Genomic DNA, 27562 nt, shown 5'->3' with positions numbered 1-27562 from the left:
TAGCACTCCTTTGTAAAATTTATTTAATGTTTTGTAGATATGCTCAAGCAACACTGATGAAAAAATATCATTTGAAGGCTTTGTCTGGAATAACACTTAGTTCAGTGAAATAGTCATGTTACACATTTCTCATTTACAAAATTCTAAAACATTCGTGCAGGTGAGTACATGGTAAGAGGCCTGTGGCTGTGGCCTTCAGTCTCTTCAGGGTGGAAGTAGCACATTTATTCTGCTATGCAGTTACATCCCAAAAGTTACATGATGTTACTGAAGTTAAAGCCCTACATTTTTCAAACAGGGGTACCACTGGAGCTCTAAATCAAAGCAATGAAATAAAAATTTGGAAAAAAATATTAACTTATCAACAGATGCCATATTTCTCAGAGCATTGGCTAATTACACTAGTAGATTATCAACTGTAATGTCAGTACCCAAGTACTGAGTTAGTTTTTATATCGTTCCTTGTGTTGTTACATACTATGCAAAACCTTAGAAAAAACTCCCAGAAAAATATGACGCTTTCCTGCAGAAGAAATTAATGCAAGAAAACAGTGGTTTTAAGTATTAAAAAGATATGAAGCATTTCTTCTTCATATCCTGCTAAGGAGCAACAGCTGTACTTCATTTTAACTTGACGTGCTTCAGAACTTATATTCATACAGGTATTTAATGATCCAAACATAATGGTCCTATACAGTATAATTACTTATATGAAGGCTTAACTTCATATGTAATCTTTCAAAAAAGATGCTTCGTTGGAAAACTTGCTTTGGTTCTAACGATGAATAAGCTCTTTAACAGTGAAAATGCTTTGGAGGGGTTGGAGACAATTGACCGTGGATCTTGAGCACAGTTGACAATCAATGTTATTCCTTCTTGACAGACTCCTTGTTTCTCCCTCCTTCGCAGTATAGCCAATACAAGGAGAACAGGTAGAGTGCAAGACAAACCATCAAATCATAGTGGTAGAGTGTTGCAGCAAATAAAAGAAAGAAGAAGAAATAAAAGATTTTGCAAGCAATATGTTTTAAACCTGGAGACTCACTGGGTAACTTAGGTGCACCACTCTTCTGGTTAGAAAGATCTGCAGAATCAGAAATGTGCTGGCTTTCCTTCCGTGAGTCATCAAGCCAGTTTAGCGTTTTCCCCTCAGTTATTAAATGGTCAGATTGAGAGCCTGTCCCTCCAATTTCTTCAGTGGGCTTACTAATTAAAACCTCTGGCCTCAATGGCTTTTCTTGTTTGAACTCTGCTTGATGGAAACATTGACCTATATTCCTTCCTCTTCCTTCTCGAGAAATCACTATATCTGAAGTGGAAGGTACTTCTTTTTTTTCAGCTTCAGGAGAGAGGTTTTTGTTAATACATGTCATTTCATTCCGTAGACTTAAATCATACCCTGACTCAGCAGCAACCTTGTTAACGACTTTGAATTCAAAGTGTCTATACAGATGTTCCATATCTCCTGCCAGAGTGGACCCTTCAGAAGATGCCACTGAAGAGCTTTTATAATGGTAACTGGGCAGAGCATTTGTACCAGAAGGTGGCATTTTTGTTTCAGCTTTAGCACATAAATAGGAAAGCACACCAACATGGCTTTCTTCCCTACAGAGCTCTTTTGCCTCCTCACTGTATAGATGCTTCTGGGAGCTCGAGGGATATCTAGATACTTCTGAATATAAACCCTGCAGCAAGTCTTCTTTCTTTCCTGTAGCAGAAGCCTTTACTGCTTCTCCTACAGGTAGAATATTGCCGATGTCTGGTTGTGCTTTGGCACGTTTTTCCCTGCTATTGCATACAGACGCCGTTTCTCCTTGCAGCGTTTCATGTACGCGTGCATTATAAATATCTAAAACTGATTCCTTTTCAAATTCAGTGTCATATAATACACCCACTGTGTTGAGTTGACAAAGAGCATAATGTGAACCATCATTTCTCCCTTCATGTGTATCAAACGCTGTTTCCTTTTCCTCTGTGGGCCTGTCACTTAGTGCAGTCTCTTGAGGTAGCTTAGCAATTACTGCTTTTTCACTGGCAGACATTTTTTCTGGAGCACTTTCTGATGTTGTTTTAATTATATAAGCTGTACCTGCCGCTGCTTCCTCTGTAATACCCTGCTCACAGACAGAAGGCTTTTCACAACTCTCTGTCTCCTGGCAGGTAAACAACTCCTCTGAGGAAGCCGCGCTCCGAGGCCCTGCCTTCCCCCTCGCTCCCCACCGAACCTCGCTCCCTGTTTCTTGCCACCTCTGCTCCCCGGGGTTTGCTTCGCTTTCCTCTCCTATCAGCCTCCCTTTGTTTGTGTTGTCTGACTTTCCTCTGTCTTTTAACCTCGTGAATCCCCTGTGTTCCCGAGCGCCTTCAGCTCTCCTTTCATCCCCCGGAGAGGATGCCGGGGGATCTGCCTGTGCGGGCCTGGGTGCCTGTTTGTTGTCTTCGGCTGGCAGAGCCGTTGTGTTCAAGGCCTTGGCGGCCTGTTTTCTGTGTGACTTGAAAGGCTTGGGTGCCTCCTCCTCGCCGATTAGTGCGAGGTCTGCTACTTCGATGACTTTCTTCTCCTTCCCCGCATCAGTGTTATAGTTCTTCCCTGACATTTCGCCAACTCCTTTTCTTTGCGTATATTGGCTTTTTGCGGAATCTATTGAGACATCAGCATGTGCAAAAGTGTCGGCATATAAATCTCCTCTTAAATGTACCCGAACTTTGCTTTCAATCATCTTGATTTTCCCTTCATTTTTGTCAGCGTCTGACAACAGTGAATCCAGAGTTTGGTGAGACATTTGCGGCGGCTGATGCTCCGGAGCTGGATTAGCATTGCCATCCAGCGTCCCTGCTATGCATGCATTTAATTGCATGGATTCATCATGCTCTGGAGAAATGGTTTCTGGTCTCGTTTCACAAGCCCCTTTCGAGGTATCAGCAGCATCCTCACTGATGAATAACCTCTCCATCATCTTACTTCCTGAGGCACTATCTGTTTCACCTTTTGAAATATCTGTGTGGCTCTCTCCTTGTCGGCTTGAGACAGTAGCCATAATATCGATAGCCTCATTCTGCTTTGTCCCAGGAAAATATGTTGCCGATAAAAGGTTTTCACTGGTACCAGTACATTCCAAAGACCTCTCACCACTGTTTACCGAGCCAGCAGCGACTTCCTTCCCTGATGGCTGACTATTATAATCTCTTAGTGAATACTTAACTTTATCCTTTAATTCTCCTCCTATCTCTTGTGAAGTGTTTTCAGATGAGGAACTGATAGGCGCAGGGTGCCTTAGCAAGTCACTGCTTCTTTCTGTACAGGTTAGCTTTTTCTCCAATCTTTCCGTTTTACTTGGAAAATTAACTGGTTCTCTTGTGTGTAAATTCCTTTCATCTCTGGAAGAGGTACCTCTAGCTCCTGTGAAGTGCTGATTTAGCTGAAACAATAGAATAGAAAAGAATGATCAAAAAACGCTTTGCAAAAATATGCCAAATGAAGGAGGCAGGATTTCGTTATGGAAAGTTTTGTTTTCAGTAACAAAGCTTTTATGGAAACACATTCCAAACCACTTGTAAAATTTGCATTGTGTGTATTTTTTAACATAGGTAATGAGCTTTATGGTGGTGCTGAAAGAAGCAGGAAATAAAATAGCATTCAGAACCCTCTCTCTTTATTCATGAGTTCAGTAAGCTGCTAGTGCATTTTATACAAATTGAATCTGAGGAGAATATTCCCTTAAAGGGAGGCTAATTCATTCTCTATACATTTGGTTCTAGGTTTGGAGAGAGGGAGGTGTGGGAAGAGGGGGGAGGACTGGCGCTTAAATGAGGGCATTGATACAGTACATCAAAGCCTGGTAATGTACAGTATTGTCCAGTAAAACAAAGACACATTTCACACTGACAAATACTGTAAGGATTATCGGTGCTTCATTTCTCTCAGGGACCATTTTACAGGCTTCAAACCAGACTGTTTTTAGACAATCTGGTAAGACACGAGTTGGAAATGAGATTAGTGAAGTAAAAGGCCAGAAACTAATCACTCTCCCTCCTAGCTCCCAAATATCATATTGTATTATTCAGCTATGCCTGCTTGTCATTGCACTCTCTTCTCACTTTAGCATAGTCACACTGATAGCACTAGCTGATCAATTAGAGGCTAGCTTCTTGGGCACCCCTTTATGCATTTGCACTTGCTGTAGATACCCCCATTACAGTTTCTCTTATTAATATGTTTTCTGCAAAGCCTCTGCAAACTATTAATAGTAAAACGTCACTCAAAGAAAAGTGAGGGAGCTAATGTCTCTGCAAATTCTGTTTTAATGACCCTCTGCCAACCAGTGCTCAAGTGTATTTGAGTTCTTCGGTGATGCCAACTGTCAGGATTTAACAGTGAGATGCCTGTGTTTTTTTTCCCTCCTCATAACTGACATTTGCATGATCTCAATAATTATATGCAAATCTTACGATTTCCCCTTCTTCTCACATAAGGCTCATGTTACTTGTCAACTGCACAGCTGTCTTGTGAGCCAATGCCTGTGCGTTTCAAAGATTTGGTTGCATTTCCATCTATTATAAGCCTTCATTGTTTAATTCATTAAAGAGCGCATAGTGCAAATTAACATCTAAATTATAGCTCCCCCTTCATTTATTGTACGGACAATCCTGGCAATTGATAAACAAACGGTTATATTTGATCCTGCTTTTTGTAACAGGACAGACTGAGAATAACAAGGGATTTTAGAGGTCCTCCTTTTTATGTTTCACCATAAAAAAAAAAAAGGAGACATTGACTTTCAGGCAGTGAAAGGCCCCACAATAGGCAACAATTTTCAACTTTTTTTAAGTAAAAGACGAGAAAAATTTATATTCAAATAAGAGGAATTTATTCTCTCGCTCTCTATAAGAAAAAAAAAAAAAGAATGGTTCTCATCTTCCTCTCCTGTCTGATTCAGCATTCACATTTTCACAGGTGATAGCTATTATAATCTATGATTATGAATCTATGCACCCAAATGATATGAGCTGAGAACAGACACTGAGAATAATAGATTGCTGTACGTGTCTCATTTATTGCCATTTTTTCTTTCATACTGAAAAATGCAAGCTAAACCACGCACACACATGCACACACACAAATCCAAATAGATTGAATGTTCACCGAGTGTGAAATTTATTATAAAAAATTTAATGTCAAATACTGATATAAAAAAATCTGCTAATATAATATATATTTATTTATTTTGCTTATATAGCATTTTACATGGTTATCCTTTGAAAAACCCCAAAAGCAAACAGTACCATAAATATAAGAATTTTACCAAATACAAAGCATGTATTTAAGAATATTCCCATCCTAGAGACTAGGAGGGGAGATTTTTGAAATGCTACTCTTCTAATTCCTTCAAACTGTCACTTAGAGCCTCTGGTAAAGAAGTAAAAGGGAGAAGTCATTAATTTAAGACCAGAAAAAGTTGATGCACTATACTGAAATCAAAGCACCTTCTATTGTTGAACCAGTTAGAGATTCAATGAAAGTACAGACCAAGGCTTTACATTTGTAAATTAGTACATCAGTCAGCTCTGTTAAAAGGGGGCATTTCACCAGCTTTGAAGCGTAAATGGATTCATATCGTTTAATACTGTAGATATAATTGTATAACACTTACCAGCAACTCTAATTCCTTTTCATCATCTTCATGAGCACCCTGGTTGTATTCTGCATTTTTATCTTTTATATTTTCATTAGCTGGTGTGGTGTCTTTGTCTTCTGCTTGCGAATAAACAATCTCTGGGATGTTTGTGTCTGAAGAGTTAACAAAAATATATGTGAATAATTTCCATGAGGTTGTTTGTTACACTATTTTTTTAATTAACATGTGCAGTAAAGAAGAACTAATTAAACGGGGTGTTGTACCTGAAGTCCTTGAATTATTCCATGTGTCATCGTCAGACGTCGCCAATATTTCTTCTTTGCTGTTAAACAAAAAGAAACCTCCTGTGTTATTTTGCAAAAATTATTGTTCTAATTTCTCTTAGACTCTGCTATAAAGAGTGCTAGTTAATTGCACAAAAATTTGAATGCTGTTTGAAATTCTGAAAATAGCAGCTTTGTAAAATGTAGCTTTTTTTGAGTGACCTGATATTAAGTCTTGGTCAAAGAAAGAATTGGCCAAGAAAACGAAAATGTGTTGACCTTCAGATTACATTGCAAAGCTGATGGGTTTTCCCAGGCCTTTTCTGAGAAAGCAGCACAAAGGTGATTAGATGGGTCAGTGACAGGAGAGCGTAACTTTGGGGTCAGGCAAGGGTCTGGAAGGATATATGTGTGCAGGAGACCAGGCCTCTCTCTTGCTTGTATTTTTCAAATATTTGTAAGTATACAGAGATCCCTGGAAAAAGACATCTTTGTTACCTGAAATAAATCAAAAGATTCTCCCTGCGTGTATACAGCATAAATCCTGTTGCTAAGCTGTGCCTGGCCGGCAGGAATGGATTCTGCTACCCTGCAGCCGGTGCAATTTTCTCTGTAGCTTTGCTGGCTGTGAAAACAAAGGCCAGGTCCAACACGACAAACACCTACAGAGATGCTGAGTGCTTGCAGTCCTCATCAATATCAATGCAAAGTGATAGCAGTTTGAATTGCTTGCTTATAGGGATGTAACCTTTAGTGGAAAAGGGGAAAAAAAATGTAAAAACAATGTCACTTATGTAAAATGTAAATTATTGTATCACTCCTAATGACTTCTCTATGAGGAGCAATTTTTTTTTCTGTAGGTCTTAATTTATGCATTTTTCAACCAGCCGTCCACCTCTGTTACTGAAAATTACTTTCTAATTTTTAAATATTAATCTTTTCCCCTTCTATTTTCTCCTAGCGTCTTTCATTTGAATTGATATAACATTAACTCTGCCACCTAAATGCTTAATTCAGAAGGAGGATGCTAAATTTATACTCTGTTAAAAGAACCTAGGCATTGACTGTCACCAACTTTTTAAAATCAAGCCTTTATAGGGATTGCCAGACTAAAGCAGACAGAAGATCCTGACAGTCTAGCATCTGATCTCTGACGCTGGCCACCATCAGATACTTCAGGGGAAGAGGAAAAGTTCTTGCAGGAAAATACTTGGAGTAATTTGCACTGCCCTATTAAATTTCCGCTTGGCCTGTTGTTAGAAGCTGTCCTTGAAGCACAAGATTTAACGCTCTCTCAACAGCTCTTTTTCACCATTAATTGCAATAATGCTGAATATTCTTGCTATCCGTATGAACGTCATGTCACTCTTGAATTCCGGTACATGCAAAGCCTCTGCATGTTTCTCAGTCTCCTACTCACACCGAGTTGTACTTTCCCCTGCCAGCAGTTGCTATAATCTGCATTTCATCCTGAAAAGGCTGGCAGAGCCAGTCCTTATTTTCAGCAGATCTGGGGGGGGGCTTCAAGGTAAATCATTACTGCTCGTCATTTATACATCATTACTGTTTGTTGGGGCTTTTTTTACTGTCCAACTGTTTGTCTTAGTGTTACATCTAGTTCCCAGTTTTCTTCTGCCCTTTTGCATCTTTTTTACCCACCTGCTTTCATAAGCCTAGACACTGCGTAGGTTGGAGCTTAACCATGAGACAGGTGCATTAAAGCATTTAGGTGCTAATAGGGTGTCTGTAAAAGCCCCGAATTAGAGCCACAACATATATAACACATGAGCTGACTCAGTCACCCCAAAATAATGATCCCAAAACCACATGGGCACAGCAGGGAACCTTCTAATGTCATCCAGGAAAAAAAGAGTGTCTCAAAGATTTTCTTTGAATGTAGCTGGCTACCTGCAGCGTTCAGCCATGTGGATGCAAGTCTCAGCAAGCAAGGATGGCATCCTTTGCTGCTAGAAGAGGCCCTAATTTACTTCTGAAAGGAATGGAGTTTGACACATTTTTTTTCTTTCAAGAAGCATTCCCAGAAGAAGGAAAGATGTTCATGCCCACATCTAACACAACAGTCTACTGGCAGCCAGAGCTTGCATCCAAGATGCAGTGGCTCTTTCCACTTCTATCACACCCTGATGCGATTAAAAACCCCACTGCACACACATCCCAAAAGTACCCAAATTACCAGGTTGCAGACCATGTGGAGAGAAACTGGAGAGCAGATTTGCCTAGTCTTCTTGCAGTTGGATGTACAAGCAGGATCCTTACTCTTTAGCTTGCTCTTCATTCCTTGGAGAAAAGAGAAACTGTATTCTGTCTCCTATTCCCTGTGTTCCCTATCCAGTGATTGTTTTTTGGTTTGATTAGCAACTTTTCAGTGTAAAATATAGACACAGTCTTTGAATAAGGATGCTAAAGGGGGAGTACCTATTTTCTGAACCTTTAAATGAACAAGTATAAAGATGCTTCAAACTGGATGCTTCTGGGCACATGCCAGGATGGGGTTAACCTTATCTAGCCTTAGTTTTCTAAACACCTACGCTCAGGCAGCTGTGTACATCATCCCTGTCAGCAGCAATGAGAGATTAACACTTCCAAAGGGAGATTTGTTCCCTCTGTCGTGGACACCGCAAGTGAAACGGAATGACGTATCCTTCGAAGGAGCTTCTCTGTCTCTGGAAGAGACTGACCATAAAGGGAACCTACAGTGACTGCCTCAGGCTGGAACCATAAATTTTAGATAACTGAAATTAGCTGAGTGAATCTCACCTTGCAACTCTAAATTCAAACTGGAACATAGCTATTGAGTTTTAGTGGCTGGGGCTGCAACACAGAGTGTGTGACCTGAGCCCCTCACTTCTATTTTTGTTGTGATTAGACTTGAATTTGTCCTTAACTCTTGTTCTAGTAGCATCTGGTACCTGGTCCGCAAGTTTCCTTTTACAACTGCAACAGAGGTAATAAATAGAGATAATACAGCCTCACAGCCGGGATCCACACAGCAGGGCTTGTAACATAACTTGTTGCATGTTGCACTGAATTATATAAAGATTGCTGGTTTATAGCCCATTATTTGCGCACACCCGTCCTGCAAATACCTGAGTACAGGGAAAGTCAGCGCAACAGCTGTTTTCCTTATTTTAATGCTACATCAAAAATATCTGTCCTCATATAATTATTCTAGTGGGAAACCTAAAATTAACCTACATTGAGGATATTGGTACTGCAGTCATTTAACGGCACTGCTTCAATCTAAGGAGTGATATGAAGATGCTGAGATTAGAGGTGCATACAACTACAGAGCAATCTCAAAAATATATGTTCACCCTAAACGTTGAAATACTTCCCAAAAGCCAATAAAGACCATCCCCTTCACCAAACAGTGGCAACTAGAAGGTGTTTGTCTAGTTAGTTTTTTGGCTGACTGTTTTTTCTCCATATTTCTCTGAAAAGTTCCTATCTCACTATCAGAATTCCATGCGCAGGTCTTTTAATTATAATAGTAATTAAGGTTTTGTTTTCTAAATTAATTATTGCCCTGTGTTGTGGAGGGTGGTCTAAATGTACCTACATTGTATAGTGAAAGGCGCAAAATTTGTGTTCTGTTTAAAAACATTTAGTTTTATTCCTAAGCGATGCAGGTGTTCTGACAACAATGGGAGCTAGAAAAATTCATTATACCAGCTGATGCAGTTCCCCTCCAACATAAGTACCTGTATACCTGCAGAAGCGCAGTTGCTTTTTCTCCTTCAGCTGAACAGGGCACATCTTCATAAAGTACATTAGGAACTTAAGAATGTCTACCAGCTTCAAAAAAATACTTATGCTCTTATGATTCATTCTTGATGGAATTATCATTCACTTGGATAAAAAGAAAGAAGGAATGAAAACATGTTATCACTATAATTTTGCATTTACAAAGAACAAATGGGAAGTTCGGGGATTAGTTAGTAGGACTGAGAGTGCTTAAAGGTTCATGGATATTATGCAAAGGAGTTCAGAAGTCCCAAAGTTATGTGGAATTGGCATTCCAAACAGAGAAAAAAAATGTTAAACTTGAACCCTAAATATGCGAGAGGTAGATAGACAAGTATAAGTGATGAGAAGAAAAAATTAATTAGCCAATAAACAATATTGCTTTGACTTCAGAAAAGGCTGGGATAAAGTGAGTCATGTCAAGGCTTTGGAATTAGTCTTTTTAGTTAAATAGGAAATTTTTTAAAAGTGAGGTTTGATCAAGATTTCAGATACTCTATGTATAACCCCACAATCAAAAGATGTTTCCTAAACTTTTCTACCACAGTGCTACTAGTGGGACAGAGTCTTATAGGAATTGAGTTCTTACAGGCCATAACTGAAAGAACAGAGATCTAGAAAATTATATTGTTTCATCCAGTCTGAGGACAGAAGTTGGTGTTTAAATATTCTCCAATTAGGAGGAGCAGATAATGTCCAACCCAAAATGGAGTTGGAGAGACCCAACAGAGGAAATCACACATTGGTTTAAAATCTTTGCTATTCAAATCTATCAAATTGGTTCCTAATACTACTATAACAGTATCAGAAGAGTAGGACAAGTATAAACTATATTTAGGAAAAAGAAGAGAAGTAGTGTCAGGGCAGCTACAGGCCCAGGTGTCTTCAAAAAGTTTTCACAATAGATTTAGAACAAAACTTAAATGAGAGAATAAATACAGATAAATGGAAAATGGCATAAAAATGACAGATTCACCTGATAATATCTGTCTTTGATAAGATTACTATATTTCCCTTGCCTAAAAATCAGTTATCTAATCTATCTGGACTTCATTAAAGCATTTGTTGTGCAGCCACATGGGAAATTTGTTAATTAAACTGGAGAAGAGGGAGATGAGTACAGGAGCTGGGCGGTGGGAGAGGGGCTCGGTGCCAAGCGGGGCCCCCCGAGCTGGGCTGCGCAGAGCTGGTAGACGTCGATGGGGAATTGGAGAGGACCGGTCGTGTGATCAGACTTACTCAGTCATGTTATTACAGACCAAGGCACAAAAAGTCAAAGTTAAATTAAATCTGTGGCAGATAGGAAGTTGGGAGACATCATCAACGCAGAGGAGGATTGAAAGAAATGGGTGGCCTGGAGGGTCAGAATAATAGATAAGGGATGAAATTCAAAATTATAAAGTACCAGGTTATACATTTAGGGACTAGAAAGAGTTTCTGCCACAAAATGAGGGCTCAGAAATTGGAAGAAACGGGTGAACAAGAAAAATCTGAGTTTGTTTTTGGCAGAAAACATTTCCAAGCCACGGCTGTGAGACGGCTGTGGCAACAAGGCAAACAGAGTTCTGCAGTAACGTGTTGAAGAAGGTGTTCCCAGTAATGACAGATTTCCAAGAAATATTCTTGTCACAGCACCAGGCACTAGTAAGAACTCCTCTGGAACATTTGTATATGATGTTCAAGAAAGATTAATTCAAACTAGAAAAGGTGCAGAAGAGGGCTACAAGAAGACTGGCAGGATGAAAAATCTATATTAAGCAAGGAGACAAATTGAGTATTTCTATTTTCAGCCTAGCGAAATAAAGTCTGAGAGGAAAAATAAATGCCCTCTGTTAATATAGCAAAGGGCTAAATACTGAGAAGGCAAAAAAGATATTAAGCAGCAAGCCTCTGCTAATGTATCAATAGAAAGAGTTCACAAAAAATTTCTTGTAGAAACTTAAAAGAAGATATGTAAGCATTAGAAAAGTATATCCTGTAATTTTTCAGTGCAAGTACCAGGCGCAGGAAACTGAGAAGGTCTCGGTATGGAAACATAGATATATTTTTGTGAACGGGATTAGGCAATACATTTCCCAAGGGATAAGACTTCATGGTCCCATAGTCTCAGTCCAGCTCTATTTCAAACACTCATCTGCAGCTATATGCCCTGAGAGTTATGCCTTCAGGAGCGCAAATTTCACTGTGGAACAGCAGGTGATTCGGTCTGCTCTGAAATAGGTTTGGGACTATAGCCAGGAGCTACTAATCTCTTCATAATGGGTGAGGTTGTTATAGCTTGTTGCGGTTTTAATTCACACACCAATTTGGCAAAAGTTGTGCCTGTGTGTTTGTATAACCCACAGCACTGTTCACATTGTTCTGTTATATCCATTTATGCTAGATCTGAATACCTAAATCACAAGATATTTATTTTACAGAATGTAGGAAAAGGCTAAAATTGCTGGAGTACAGAGTATGGAAAGATGAAAATGTACCTGTAAAACTCATGAAATTAATGCAATCTGAACAATTTTATACTATCTCATATTTAAAAGGAAAGGTGGGAATGTATTATTTAGTCTGAAATTTAGAGAGGTATGGGGATGTTAAAGTATTTAAAAAATACATTTCTCAAATATTTAGTTAAAAGGGAAGAGGGAAGAAAGTTTTCAATACAATTTTATTTAAAAATCCAGATAGGCTTAGGCTCTCACAGAATCTTTCATGCTTCTGGTTTTTACTTCAAGGTGAATTCAAAATCAAAATAATCCTCTTCTACCCTGAAGTTGAGGTGAAGCTAAAAGAAGTCCTCATGAAAGAAGCTGACAAGATTGAAGTTGCTAACCAAACAGTAATTCTATTTTAATTTCAGGTCAGATTTCTAAACTTAAGAGGAGCCTAATACAGCAGCAACCTTCAATACAACTAGTGCTTTTGGATCTACTGCCGAAAATAGCCAGCCTTGCTGAAGAATGATGCCACTGGGATGTAAATAACACATGAGATCCTTGAAAAGAATTAGTTAAATGTGTCAGCAATGCTTTACTGAGAAGCAGAAGAGCAAAAAGTAAATTGCTGCAGGTAAGTGCTCAGGTTTGAGATGTCACTGGAGTCAAACAGGCATCCTGCACAGAACTGTAACCCCACAGAGCCGGGGAGAGGAGGGGCACAAGAGGAGGGACGTGGTAGTTTGGTTTGCTTATTTTTGTATCATTCGCAACGTATGTCATGTCAAAAGGAAGTAGAAAAGGAAATAACAACAAGTATTTAAATAAAACAAGTAACAACAAAAATTATTTAATTTTTTTTTACATGCCCATTGGAAGCAGAAAGCTTCTAAAAGGTTTGGAAAAGTTAGGTTAAAAGAACATTTATGAAAAACTAAATAAAGGATTTTCCACCTGTAATTCTGAACTCCAGTAGCATTGTATGCAGCGTCATTCAAAATCCACAAACACACAAGAAAAATAAATTTCTAAGGAAGAAGGAATTTTGGAAAGCAGTAGGAAAGGCTGCGTATGTGTAAAGTTCTAAACAGAGCTTTAAGGTTCTATTAAATTGTTTGTAAGACACAGTAGATATTCCACTCATTTTTTCACTAACATAACCCTCCCTAAACTGGAAAATTACATTTAAAATATTGCTCTATTTATACTGGTCTTAAAATGCCAGTGGGACAGGAGAGAAAATATTAGCAAAACCAGTTCATGGATAGAAGAAAATACAACAAAGGAAAAAAATCTGGTGCTATAGAAAAAAATGTTAAAAACATAAGCTTGATTCTGGTGTCATTATCATGGTGAGACCACCACAGAAGATACATCCCACCCACCCTCTGGGATCTAGATCCAAATCATGTCCTGGCCTTTCTGTCTTTGTATAACAACTCACAAAAGGGGTTCAGGAGCTGGCAAGGATCCTTCGTGTGGATCTCCAACGTGCAGACTTTGACTTCTCTTGTGAAGGGTTGTCCATAGTCAATTCTGTTCTCATTGAATCTCCCTCATTGAATGTATGAACTAAATATTTAACAAGATAAACTCATTCCTTGCCTCCATAAGGCTCAGTCCAAAGCACTATAGGGACAATTCCCCTGCTGATTTAAATTGATGCCCATGTTGTCAACTGTTGAAGTTACAGCCTTATAATACCACTCCACGATTTCTTATCACACGTGGTTCCAGCACCTTATAAATATTAGTCTCAAGCCCTGGTGCTGCCACAGAATTCACAGCCTAGCTTGAGAACTGGAGGTACAACCTTGGCTTGAAGCCACCTTTGTGTTTCCTGGGGCCTCGTTTCACCATGCCTCAGCACAAGCCAGGGCTCTCAGATGGCATGGAGATGACAGGGAGGCTGAGGATTATCTGCCTGTGCACCAGCATAAGAGAGCATATACCTTATTTCTCCTCTGGAGAACTTCTAACGCAGGAGACTGTGCCTGCTGCAGGTGTGTCAAACAGCCTCCACACCAAGCAACACTTGACCTGTTATTTCTGGGTGCTTGAAAATTAAGAGGCCACAAAATGTCTTCATCAGACTCACATGTGGTGGGACATCTTTATGTGCAACCACCTATGTGTTGTAGAGAGAAGCCATTAGCTAAGTGCTCAGCTTCCCAGGAGCAGGCCACTACCATGCACAGAGGCCCCAGTGCCCAGCAGCACCCAGCAGTGCTGGCCACACTGGAGCCAGTCAGGCTGGTGGGCAACAGGATCCGACCTCGTCCAGAAGTCTACTTCCAAATTGTACCTGCAAATTGTACCCACTCAGGCTTTTTGCTCCCTGCGGCTAAAGAAGAGAAAGAGCCCTGATAAAGGAAGCTAAGGAGAGAAATCACAGTTATTGCAGGAACTGGTGCTTATTTCTGATTTGTTTACCTGCACATTTTGTCTAAACGAAGGCAGAATATTATTTTTATGAACGGTATGCTCTTATTTGGAATTGACACTAATGAATGCAAGGCCCTTTCCCCCTCTTGTTTGTACCATCAAATTAATTAGCTCTATTGTGACATCAGTATTTTTCTCAAGCAGTTCAAGGCTTGAGCATTTTCCTTTCTTTTTCTAAAGGGCATCTTCAGCGCCCTTTATCTACCATAAGAATCATGCATCACTTGTATTTTTCACAACTAATGCTGTTTATTACAAAAACTGATTGTGATGTGAAGATTGTTATACCGTGTGGCAAATTGCCCAAACAATTACTGTAAATGCATGAGCCATAAACTGTACTGCCAAGGACACTGGTAGGTTAGCTCCTATAAAAGAAACAATTAGAGTCTGAGGTGAAAATAATAGAGATGAGATGACAGTTATTGAAAAGGCAGAACATCCAGTTTAATGTTGTAAATATAGGTTTGTGGATTACACTGATGGTTTTAAAGTGTTCATGGCTTATTGAATGGAATAGAATATTACATACTTTAGAATGGGGCCATAATTATTATTCCTTTTTAATTGTGATGTCTGATGCATTTGTGAGCAGTTGTTGAGAACATCCTCACATTATACTGATTCTAGTTCTAAATTATCATCCTGCTCCAAGGGTTTTGTGTTTTTTCTTTTTTATTTTACTTTTTTAGCATTTTGTTGTTCAGGGTCTGTTCTGAACAAAGTATTTTCTCTTGAGGAACTTAGAGTGCTTAGAGGGTTACAGCAATAATTATTTCAGTTTCAGCCTACACACTTCACTGCTTTAAATCATCATTAGAAGTTTCATCCCTCAGCAACTCCTGCTGAGACAGTCTTAAACTCCTAGAAACCATTAGATAAGAATAGATTATCTTTATAACAATTTGTATATAAAGGTATTGATAAGAATTTGCTAGAAATTAAGGGAATACATTTTTTTCTTAAGAATCACCTAAATAAGGAATAATGTTTTATATGATTGCTAAAGAATTTCAATCATTCGAAACAGATTTGCATCATATGAAGATTAGGGTGCATAAAAAAAGATGTGCACCCTACAAGAAGACGTGTTGTGATAGGCTATGGTAGATATGAAGAAAATACAAGAAAAGTGACGTTACTGCATGAGAAAATTAAATGGTCTTCCGCTCTTTTAAGGTAGGACACAGGGATAAAACCCAATGAAATAAAATTCAAATGTTAGACCTTAGGGAGAGCCCTAAACAACTGGACACAGAACTAGGACTGGCCCAGAAGGCAGAGCTGCTGGGCACGTAAAATCGGAACTGGGGAGAGTTTGCCCTGCGAGGAGAGGACAAGGTGAGCAGCAGAGCAAAGATGGCAACCAGCAAAAGGCAGTCAGTGTCAACACTGCAGCATGTGTGGGCTCTGAAGTACCAAATCCATTAGTAGGGGGGAAAAAAAAGCACAGTAAAGTGGCTTTGAAAGAAAGTTTCAGGGAAGCTAAGTACTCAGCTGTACCACCTTTCAGGGAAATGCTCTAAGTCGTTTTCAGGCTTTTACACACTGTTAAGAGAAGCTGATCTCAATGGTAGGTAGGGGCGTCACAACTGTGTTGGAAACCGATGGCGCCGGGCTGAAGTTCGGGGAGGTGTTGGGGAGCAGAGCTCAGGAGATGGCTGGGCTGTGGGCCTGGGCACCTGGCTGCCTCCTCAGGCTCAATTTACTGCCCCCTACAAAAAACAGAGGCAGAGTCCAGGGACCTAGACCTTTGGCAGAGCAGAAGCCATCAGCCGCACAAATTACAGACAGACCAAGAAACTGCAGAGCGTGGTGTAAGCGCGGCGTGGAGCATCGCTGTCTGTGAGGGCAACAAAGCAGAGGGTGACTGAAGCTCAGCGTGCTCTGTTCTGGGCTCCTAATGCACACACCCAAATTTCTCCTTGCCAGATGGCTTTACCTGAAAATATGGCCAGTTCCTACCTAAGAGCGTTTTGGCTTCAAACAATACCTCCTTGTGGAGATGTCGTGGTATGTCTGCGTGAACTGCAACGTTGCTGTTGCCTGTCACATGTACCAGTATCATTGCCTTCTGTTTATATGTTTAATTTTTTCAGGAGGTATTTAAAAAATAAAAGCACAACAGAAAAATAATTTAATTTCAACAATGCAGAAAACAATAATTTAAATTGCATTGTTCGATTCCAAACTGACTGAGACCACACAGGAAAAGATTCAGAAATTAAAAGAGAAACTGCGAAGAAAATCAACAGCCATAAATGAATAGCTGTGTGAACATTAAGTAGAAATTACTGAATAATATTCTAAAATATTATGCCATTACAAGTGATCCTATTAGAATGAAGCTGTACATAAAATCAGAGCCCTTATTTCAAACCCAGGCAAGACTGATTTTCTCATATGACCTTCAGCTACCAGCAGTGTTAGAGAAGGCTTGATCTAGTTCTTAGTAAATGGGTGTCACCAAACAAACAGGACTGACACTAATTAGCTCCCTTGTTGATAGTCAGGAGGCAGAGGATAGAGGCACGGAGGCGGAGTGACCCACTCGTCGCTAGATCGGTAGGTGAGGATCTTTGCAGGCTGGCATGGCAATGGAGGTTCGCGCTGCAGCCACCATTTTGAAACTATACAGTGAATAGAAGACTGCACTATCAGGAGAGCCAGCCTAGCAACCTCCACAAGCATTGTGCACAAAAAATAGAGCCACAAAGAACCTCTACTTAAATATTTGACATTTGAGGAAGGTAATATTAACCTCTGGTGTTTCCCCACCTTGAGGAAATACCCCTTAGTTTTGGTCATCTCATCTAAGAAAAGGGGCTGACTGCAGAAGAGGAGAACAGGTGGGCCTGCAAAAGGACAATAAAGGACTGTCAGTAGCTTCTAAAGAAGGAGAAATTGGAAAAGAAGTTTGGAAAGCAATGTGGAAAAAGATTCTCAGAATAAGCAGTATATAGTATGATGATTAATAGTGTCGAGGGGGACAATTGATCAAGAGAGCAGCTTTAAGGGAATTTGAGTGTTTTTTCTGAAAAGATAATTCCCAGTAGGGTTCAGGCAATGTTTGTAATAAACCTATTTTTATTAAGATTATTGGATTGGTGCTATCCAGGGGATTATATTTTCCAATTACTAATATTTTCATTTTTCAGTCTTAGTTTATGATTGAAGCAGGGACATAGGTGGCACAGAACAAAATGCATTGGCCTGGTTTGGGATGAGAATAATCATAGCCTCAAAGCAAACAGAGTCCCAAGAAATTAGTCTTTATTTTCTAGCTCATTAAAAAAGACCTTGAGTTTTAACGGCAAAACATTCGTACAATATTTTTTTTTAAATATAGATGTATATCGGTCCATTTGAAGATTTTAGTTCCATACAGTCTGAACCAGGAGCCCAACACCAATTTGGTGCCAGGCTGAAACCTTTAATATAGCCCTGTCTATCCCCAATTCTCATGACTATAGGTACGAAGACTGCAGAAAAACCCATGCATATTAAGTCAGCTGTATCTCAAATTAAGCTACAGAAACTATGAACAGGGAGATTGCAACTTTTATCAAAACCTTTTATAGTTCTATCATGATGGTGGTACGTTATTATGATAGGCACATAACAATGTTGAAAAGAAACCAGTTCAGAAGTCTTTTTACACAGCTGTTTTGTACGCAGATTGGTCAGAAAATTGCATAAATCCCTCGACAAAATGGGCTAACTATTGGAGAAACAAGGAAATTCTTTAGGAAAGATTTCCCTGTACAAGGTCAGAAGCTCTATTGACAGCTCCATTGTGAATTAGTAATGCAGCTCCTTACTATTGGGATGCCAATCTCCAGGGCAAGGCTACTGAAAAAGAGAAAAAGATGAGTTAGGAGTCAAGTTTCCGAAGGGCTAGGCTTGGCCTGAGGTCAGAGGAGACACTTCTTAGGTTGCCATTTTGTCTGGAAGGCCGATGGTCAAATATCAAAATGGTGTATAGAAAGGAGTTGGGGGTAGAGCCCCTCTGTTCTCTTGCTTTTTTTCTCCCTCTATTTTAAAAGATGGAAGGAGAGTAAACCAGGTACCATCAACAGGTCTTGCACTTCTCCCAGGTTGTTTCCATTTTGGATACATCTGAGAGGAAAAAGACCATACATATGTGGTACCTGGTCTTTCCCTGGATCGCACGTGGAAAAAAAAAGAGAAGGAGCAGTCCCCTACTGACGTGTCAGAAGAGAGTCATTTCCTAGAGGCTGACTGCAATAGGCTGAGGCATGTATGCAAGAAGGTGACAGATGCCTTAGAGAGACTGTAGCTAGATAGATGGCAGTCAGGTGAGACTAAGACACAGATATCACCCCTGGGGAGGAGAACAGAATGGGTGACCACAAAAAGCCTTAGCCAGTCGTTCTTGAGAGGGGACAATTATGACCCAAATCTTGGAAAGCAATTGTAAATTCACTAAGTATCTCAAAAGGATGAAATATCCAGGTGTTACCATGACAAGAAGAGACTTTTATAACTTTTTTTTTTATGTGCTGTCTTACTACCACACAGCAAGAAGGCAGCTGTGTCATCCGTATCAATATTTCTATCAAGAAGAGCTGGAATATAACCTGAGAGGCCCTGGTGCAGATTTACTAGGGTAGCTGGAGAGAGAGAAAGACTGACAAACTCCCCAACCCCCTACCGCAAGAGGAAGTGATCCAGGCTTGAACACCTTATGTTTATCGTCCAGCAGCCACAAACACTATTGCAGGGACAATTATTATGCATCAAAGCAAAACGTAAATGCAAATCCACCTAAGTGCAAGGTAAGAAAAACCTGCCAGCTTTACCTAGTTCACATTCAGCTGTGCAGCTCAGTGCTCTTCAGTGCTCTTTAGGACTGCTATTAGTAACCAGCAGTAATAAATCTTTGGGTTTAGTGTCAGAGTATCAGATGGTCCCACGGATCAGGAGGAGAGTGGAGAGAGAGTCAGAAAACCAAGCCCCCCATTATGCTTTGGCATATCAACCAATATTTTCTTGTGTGTCACTGAAAGCCTAGGGATCAAATAGCCACTTCTAACATGCTCCCATGGTGTTTAAAAGGTCTTATCTCTTCCTTCACCCTAAGGCAGGGACTGCATTTAACTTGCAAAGTATTTGTTTGGATCATTTTTTCTACCTTTCCTAACTGAGAAGTTAATCCACATTTTATCTTAAAAATACGATGGGCGATTGGGTCTCTGGACTTACACTGCAGCTGAATCAATTGCTCCAATTCCAGAGCTGCAGTGCTGTGGCTGGATCATGGCTAAAGTTCATAATCAGAATAAACAGCTCAAATGACATTGGTAGTGAATGCATTGATTAAATATGACTCCAGTGCTCTCAGTTAATGTTTCACTGACTTTAAACATCTTTTCAAGACTAACATTTAGTCAAGTCAAGGTGAACGTAATGGAACAATTTTTACCCAACCGAGCATTTATGAACTGCGATACCTGAACAGTGGACAGGAGGCAGAGTACTGAAATGGTCATTACCAGCCTGGTTCAATTTGCAAAACAGATTTCTCACTAAACAAAAGAGTCATTGAACAATGGAATACAGGAGTTCACTTAGCAATATATTTCTATTTGTCCGAAGGTCCTTAATCAGTGGTCTGAAAGAGCATAGAAATAAGCTGCGGTCCTGTAAATATTAACATTCAAGGACAGTTTTACACATGCAGAGTTCTACAAAGTTCAGTGAGACTCCTGATGTTCATTAAATTATTTATTGTGCCTATTGCAGGATCAAGCCAGTTGCTGCATTAAAGAGCTCTAAGAGTCAGTTGTAATAGTGTTACAGTATTGGCATATATAAATAAGCTGATGAAATTGTAGCAACTGCAAAAAAAATCTTACAAGTGTAAAGCCAAGCAATGAATGTATAATTACAAATACTCACTTATCACGTGGTTGAGAAATGATACTCGGATTACAAAGCATCAGTTTTATATGGTTTTATGCGAACAAGTGAAAAAGCTTTATAGCAACCAATATTTCCCATACATTAGAGCACAAATTTCTGTTCTGTAACATTGGTGAGAGCAGTTTCTAAGGTAGATCATGGAAGTGAATGAGAAACCAGTAACACTAATTAGATCTAGAGTAAATACTATGCTAAGATTGACGACAAAGGAACATGCTATTTTCACATATTGTTACTTAAAAGTTTAGAAGCTTCTTTTAATATTTCCAGTGCAATAAATGGATGGCACATGGGTAGCAGAGTTCACAGTCACCAAAGCAAAAATGAGACAGTTTTTCAGTCTTCAGGTGCTCTCAAATTAAGAGAACACAAGTATGGCTAGCAGAGGTCTGTTTGCTCTGTGCGGGCCATTCTCATCCATAACTTCCACCTGTTTCTTCAGCCTTTCTGTGGTAGCATTCAAAGCCTTGTGCCATTAACTTAGATATCTATCTTTGGGGTCTTTCATAGTTCAAATAGTAAGTATGCTCAGATTTTGAAATATTATGATTAGACGGATCGAAAATGACCATTGAGCATAGTTCCTGGCCAAGTAGGATTGTTCCCTGTAGAACATTTTTCATATGGTTTATCTTAGTTTATTTTAAATTACTTTGGAGAGTAAGGCCACAGCAGTTTCCTTAAAAGATAACTCTAGAGTCACTATGAAGAAGTACTCCTAATACTCAGTCTCAGTTCCACAGCTTGCTTTTACCGGGCTTGTCTGAATAATACATTTTAGATTGCCTTGAATAATTATCCTGCGTCCCCGACAATCACGGTTTTCAAGTACCTGGAGAGGTCTTGTTTTGGTGCCAGTGCTCCTAGTTCTACAACTGGCAGAGACTGGCAATGACCAGGAGGCGAGGGAAGGGCTGGGAATACTAGGTCAGATTGAACAGCAGAGGAGTGCTGCTTTTAGCTGGCTCCCTGTGAATGGATAGCTTCTGTAGCAGCTGCTCTCCTGGTAAAAACAGTGACTGCAGTCACTTCCTAATAATAGAAATAAACTTTAGTCAAATCCCATATCTGTATGCTGATCAAGGTGTAACTTGTGACTTGAGATGCCAGAAACAACCTTGAGATTAAATAGCTGTACACAAAGAAGACGTGCGTTTTAACACCTTTTCTGCTCTCCTTTTCCCTTTCTGATTATGATGTGCAATAATCAAAAGAACAAGGATTAAAAGGGAACATAATTTAAATGCCATATTTTAAATGGACCAGCTGGGAATAATACAGTTGTTCCTCATAGCAAAGTATAGGCGAAGCTATTTCCAAACATCTCCCTCAGAAGTCTTTGATTTTTTTAGTCACGTTATGGGTTTGTGGGAAAGGCCGGGAGGAGATGATGCAGAACTGCATTTCTCCAGGCAACCTAGGCACTGGTCTGCCATCTGCCTGGGGAGGACTGACTGAGCACAGCGCAGTCCCAACAGGCTGGATCTTCAGCAACTTACTTCCTTTGCCTTCCATCAGAAAGGGGACGAGACAGCAGCTGAAGACAGGCGAGTACTCATGCGCAGAAAAAATGTTCTCACTGGCAATTGCTTTAAGACCATTCAGTATTTATGCTGCTGAAGTTGGCACTGGTGGCCCACAGACCCAGGGGGTTTAATCTCTTCCTTCTCATCATCGCGCATTGTACATAGAGCAGCTCTTGTATGAGACATTGCCCTATTTTGTGTTCTACTTTAAAGTGGCATAACAGAGGGAAGTGAATTGAGGCACCACCATTCAAAGAAAAGTACAATCTGGCAATTATTACCAAAAAAAAGCACAGGACCAACATCAGTTCAGGGTGATACGCTCCTGGGCTCAGAGAGGTAAGAGGGGGATAACTCTAACAGTTAGGATAAAAATACTAGCCGCCTCCTCCTTTGTCAGAGGACAGGAGTCCAAATACACATTTTACCCTTTTGTAAAACAATTCTCATGCTTATCAGCCATTTTCCTTGCGCTCTTGCTCCCGCTGCTCTCTTGACCGATGGCAAACCAGGACCAAGCACAGAAATGGGGCGCAGCCTCACCAGTGACGGGGGGGGAATGGTTTGCAGGTCGTTATCACTGCGCCGTGCAGCATGATCTACAGGAGTTTGCCTCATGCAACACACAACCAGTCCCTGTCTGATCAGACCGATGCAGGAGCCTGGGGTCCACAACAAAATCATGTGGTCCAAACCTGAGCACCAGGAGAAATTTGTGTTCAGAATCATTATTCATGTCCCAAAAGCACAAGAGTCAAACAAAAAGAGAAAAGAGTGGAGCTGATACAATTAACTTACATTTTTCTGAATGTTTACGTATATCTACGATAGAAATCAGGGCTATTTACTGCCAGAAGCTCTCTCTTTTCCAGTGACAGCCTTAAAATTGTAGGAGTCAATTTTTTTCCCCGAAGTATTTTTATGAGCATGTATAAGTCAAATGCACACTTTCAGATAGACTAAAACATAAATTAATTAATTCAAACATTATTTTTTCAGACTACATTTTGTGTCTATGAATCCTTTCAAGGTTTTTGAAAAACACAAAAATATTTAAAATTTATGTGGGAAAGAATTTTACCTCGGACAAATACGGTTAGAAGCAAATACTTTATGAAACTCTTAAGAGAAGACTATTTGCTCATGCCTAGACATAGAAGAAAAAGCAAATTAAACATGGAATGAGTGGACAGGATTTTAAGTCCTGTGGTTCTGAATATTCAAATCTAGACTGTTTTCAGCATTAATTATTCCATGCAGTTTTGCTTTTTGCCATCAGTTCTTTCAGGTGCAACTTTTGAGGGTTAAGTCCATTTTTATCTTATTTCTTAATAGTGGTGTCAGAAGCCACCCTATTGCCCTCATTCACACAACTTTGTCTTGGCTCATATTCTTAAGGGTAACGTGATGCAGACATATTGTGTTTCCTCAGTAACTTCCTCTGAAAGTGCATATTATTCCTTTCACTTAACTAACGCAACTAATCCTCACTAATGACATTTAATGAGCTGCACAAGTATGCCCTAGAGTGGATCAGACTCTCTGCTTAAAAAACATAATTCTTTAACAGTCCTATTTTTTAACTGAAGAGGTGAATGGCGCATTTTAAGAGAAAGTATAAATATCTCAGAGCCAAGATTTTAAAAAAAAAAAGTTATAACACGTTTCTAAATTTTAAATAGGGGCCTAAACAAGTGCCCTGTTAAAATATTCTCAGATTGCTATAGAAGAAATATAGAAAAAAATATTTAATTGAAGACATCCAGCTCATGGTCATGGATAGTAATATTCCTTGCCTGTGTATTTATTGTGTGAACCATCGGTAAAATCGTTATTACTTCTGTGTATATCTGTTTGCATTGTTACAGCTCCTAAGACAAGCCAGTTACAGCTCCTAAGACAAAGGACTCCCACTTTGCTAAATGTCCTGTGAACATCCAGCACAGCGTATATAAATGCTGCAGAGTTTTTCATCTGAACATAAAACAAGAGGCGAGAGAGAGACAGGCTGGTGGAGGAGAGCAGGGAAACAGGCAGCACTGTTCAACGTGATGTGGAGGAGTCATAGCACATCAGCAGCCTCACTTTGCCAATTTTGGGGGGTTTGTTTTTCTTGCGCTTTTTTCTAGACATCAAAGCAAAGGAGTTTTAATGAGGGTCTGAAGGAGAATAATGAGGTACTTTTGCAGATGTCTGCAGGGTGTTCCTCCTCACTCAAAGGGGCAACATGTACAAAGACACTTTGAAAAACAAGTGAGCAATGGAGGTTGGCATCTTAGTTCTTTTGAAAGGAAAGGCCCTGATGCTGACCTCATTTACACTGGTGAAAGCTGTAACTCCTGTGAAGTCAATGAAGTCCCTGTAGCATAAAATTAGTCCTGGATTACAATCTGCCAGAACTGTCTTTCAGAAGCCTTGGCGACCACTGAAACTGTATTCCAAAAATACTTTCAGCTCATTTTTGCATTTACTGTAAGGTCTCTTTACATCCTTCTGCCACTAAAGAGGGTCTTGAAAGTGCACAATAGTTAACTCTTTGCCAAAAATATTCAACAGATCTTAATGTAAACAAGAATCTGATCGCTTTAATTTTAATATCACAAATATACATGTGTGTATGTGTATATATGAACAAATACGCACATATATGTACACATACATATATAGATATCTATACCCACAGGCACACACATATATACATATATACATTCCTCTGCAGACTGATATTGGGGGAGGCAATTTTACACTCTGATTAGAGACGAGGTAATTTTATGTTAAGGAGTATATATGTTACCTCCTTTCCCATTTTTTAAAATACCTCTCTGTCTGACTTACATATAGAACATCTAGCATATAATTGTAGAAGAAGATCCCCCAGAAGAAATGCTTCTACAACTTATGCTAGTACTAGGTATGTCACAGGAGGCTTCAGGGAGCCTTTAAGCTGTTAGGAGTCATTTGACCTTAGATGCCCAATTGTATCTAAATCTGCAGGTTAGTCCTTAAAGCATCTGGAAGCCCGGGGCTCACTAAATTAAGACTCAGGTCTCCGTGTCCATCATCTGCTCCATATGGGCTACCTGAACTCAGACTGAAGTCACACCGCCTGCATATGCCTGTGGCATTTGATATCACGGCCCTTCTGCAGGGCATCTCAGGCTACCTTATTTACCCAGAATGGGTCTTGTGACACTTTTTGAAGGACAGATACAACATACAGAACCAGGCACAAATGTCAGGGTCTGACCACACGGCAGGTAAGGGCATCGTTCCCTCTGCTCTTACGTGCTAGGATGTTCCCCCATGGAAGCACCATCGTGGCCCAAAGGACACTTATCAGGAGAGCATTGTGGACTCAGGTTAGCCCTGGGGCCGCTCTTACACCATGGTGTTGATGCAGGCACTAAGCTGTATTCGCGCCTCTCCTCACTGGGCTGAGGTGGGACTAGGGCTGGCAGAGGCTCTCAGCACAGCGAGTCTGGGTTTTGGGAAAGGAGGTTCTGCATAGGGGAAGCCCTTGCTGTCTCCCTTCTCCTAAAGCTCCCACTACTGCTGCGGTTTTGATCCCCCTTCCGCAACAGTTCAGTCCAGTGGAAGAGCACCGGGGAAATCAAACAGCACTGCCTCACTTGGAAACTGTAGGAACTAAAAACTCCACATGAATTCAGTTCTGGGATCTAAGTATTGCTAAGGATGCTGCAGGTAAAATATAGATTCAGTTCTGCAGAACTCCAACTGATTGACAGCAAATTTGTTAAGCAAAATATTGAGAATTAGACTTTGACAGGCAACATTGTTTTGCTTACAGAAAGGAGTTAAGAACAGAGTAGGAAGCCAAAAGTAACTATTCCTGAGAGTCTCTCTTCATGTGGGGTCAAGTTATGAGTTAACCACTGCCACTTTACTCTATAATTAACATAGTACTTGCCTACATTTAATTAGAATAATATATATGAGATAAATTCTGTGTATCTTTTTTCTTTAATATATTACTAATTCTGCAATAAATTCTATGTATCTTTTTTCTTTAATATATTACTAATTCTGCCTTATAAATCATTATTGATTTCGCCATTTGGCAAACAGAACCATCAACCAGTGGCAGGAAAATTATTACCCTATTATTACCCTAATATACAACTTGCAGAATAGCCCAACCACTTGCAGAAAAGTTTGTACCAGCCATTCTAATTGCAATAGGATCCTTCCCCGAGTTATCAGCTTCCTGAACCACCAGTGCCATTTCTGTTTTAATAATCACATGTAGAGAATGAAATATGAAATAAATCATGTGAAAACTCAGGATTTTTTTTGCTTTTAAATTTTTGTTGACTTACCAAGGAAATGGATGTAAAGTGTTTTAACTGTACAGCTACCTCAGTCTGGAGCAAAGCTCTCACTGATGTCAGCTCAATTTATATCCTACAGAGGTCAAAATGGGTACACAGCCCATAATTTATAGACCCTCACACTACCTTTCAAATGAGTGGCATGCATGCCATGTATTAAAACTGTCTGCAGTATCAATCTGTCTGCAGAAAACTACTGGCTGATATATGCAAGAGCTTTACTGAAAACAAGTCTTGGCCTAATTTATCATTTAAAAAAAAAAAAACAAACAATAGAAGAAAACAGCATGGGCAGTCATAGCTCCAGCAAGCACACTTATACAGAATTAGCCAGCTATATTGTAAATTACCAAAAGTTAAGGTGTAACCTCACCTGCTTTGTGTTGTCTTTAAGCAGCCTTTAAGATGTCTATCAGCAACCTCTTTGTGTGGTTTATTATCCGCCTTGGGCACAGTTTCTTTCTTGTGACAAATCAGTGTGTAATTTTTGTCGTCGTTGTTTGCCCAGAAGGTACCAACCGATGTCTCGTAGCGTATACAGAACTCCACCTTAGCTCCATCTTTCTGGTAAGGAGGCACCAAAGAAATCTTGAAACAGAACTGATCGGTTTCACTACCACAAGAATTGGGCATGAACTCTGCGAGGATATCGTAATAACTGAGCCAATTATTCAGTGTCATTCGAACATACACCAGTTTTTCAAAGGATAAATTGAGGACTCGTATAATGCCGTTCATACAGGTAATCCCAGGCAGGAACACGATTGACTCCAACAGTACTTTCTGCTCTCGCACTTTTTGCAAAACTTCTTCTTGTGAAGCAGGTAACGTAAACAGTTGAGAGAAAAAATATTCCTCTTGAGGGAAAACTTCATCTTCTGTGTCGTTGCTTTGTCCTGTATTTGGAACTTCCCAGGTATCGAACTCTTTAACGGACACAAGATCAAACCCGAATGCATCAGCAAATGAAACTTTTCTTGTGATGGTGGGGGGGGTTTCTGCCTCCTCTTCCTCTGAAGAAGCAGAATTCCGCCTTCGGGGAAGTGGAGAGAAACGATGTTCAGTGTCAGGTTTAACATCTTCATCCTCTGAAGAGAAATCATTTACAGTGGGGACTTCTAATAAGTTAGCCCTGCTAACCCGACTAGGTCTTTCAAAAGACTCCATTGGGGTCTCTGATATAAACTGAAAGACAACTGTACAACT

The 27562-nt window shown here is 39.8% G+C and overlaps 1 protein-coding gene across 1 annotated transcript; it reads right to left on the bottom strand.

The window, feature by feature from the left end:
- On the bottom strand, positions 1 to 27562 carry PPP1R3A (protein phosphatase 1 regulatory subunit 3A). The gene is made up of 4 exons (XM_074605374.1): positions 26730 to 27562; positions 5897 to 5955; positions 5649 to 5785; positions 1 to 3416 (listed from the first exon to the last, which is right to left on the bottom strand). The coding sequence occupies exons 1-4, from the start codon at positions 27521 to 27523 to the stop codon at positions 867 to 869; spliced, it is 3540 nt and encodes a 1179-aa protein (XP_074461475.1). The 5' UTR covers positions 27524 to 27562; the 3' UTR covers positions 1 to 866.

This window comes from Larus michahellis, chromosome 1, assembly GCF_964199755.1.
Source record: "Larus michahellis chromosome 1, bLarMic1.1, whole genome shotgun sequence".
NCBI lineage: Eukaryota > Metazoa > Chordata > Aves > Charadriiformes > Laridae > Larus > Larus michahellis.
This window is presented reverse-complemented; position numbering and strand designations above follow the sequence as displayed.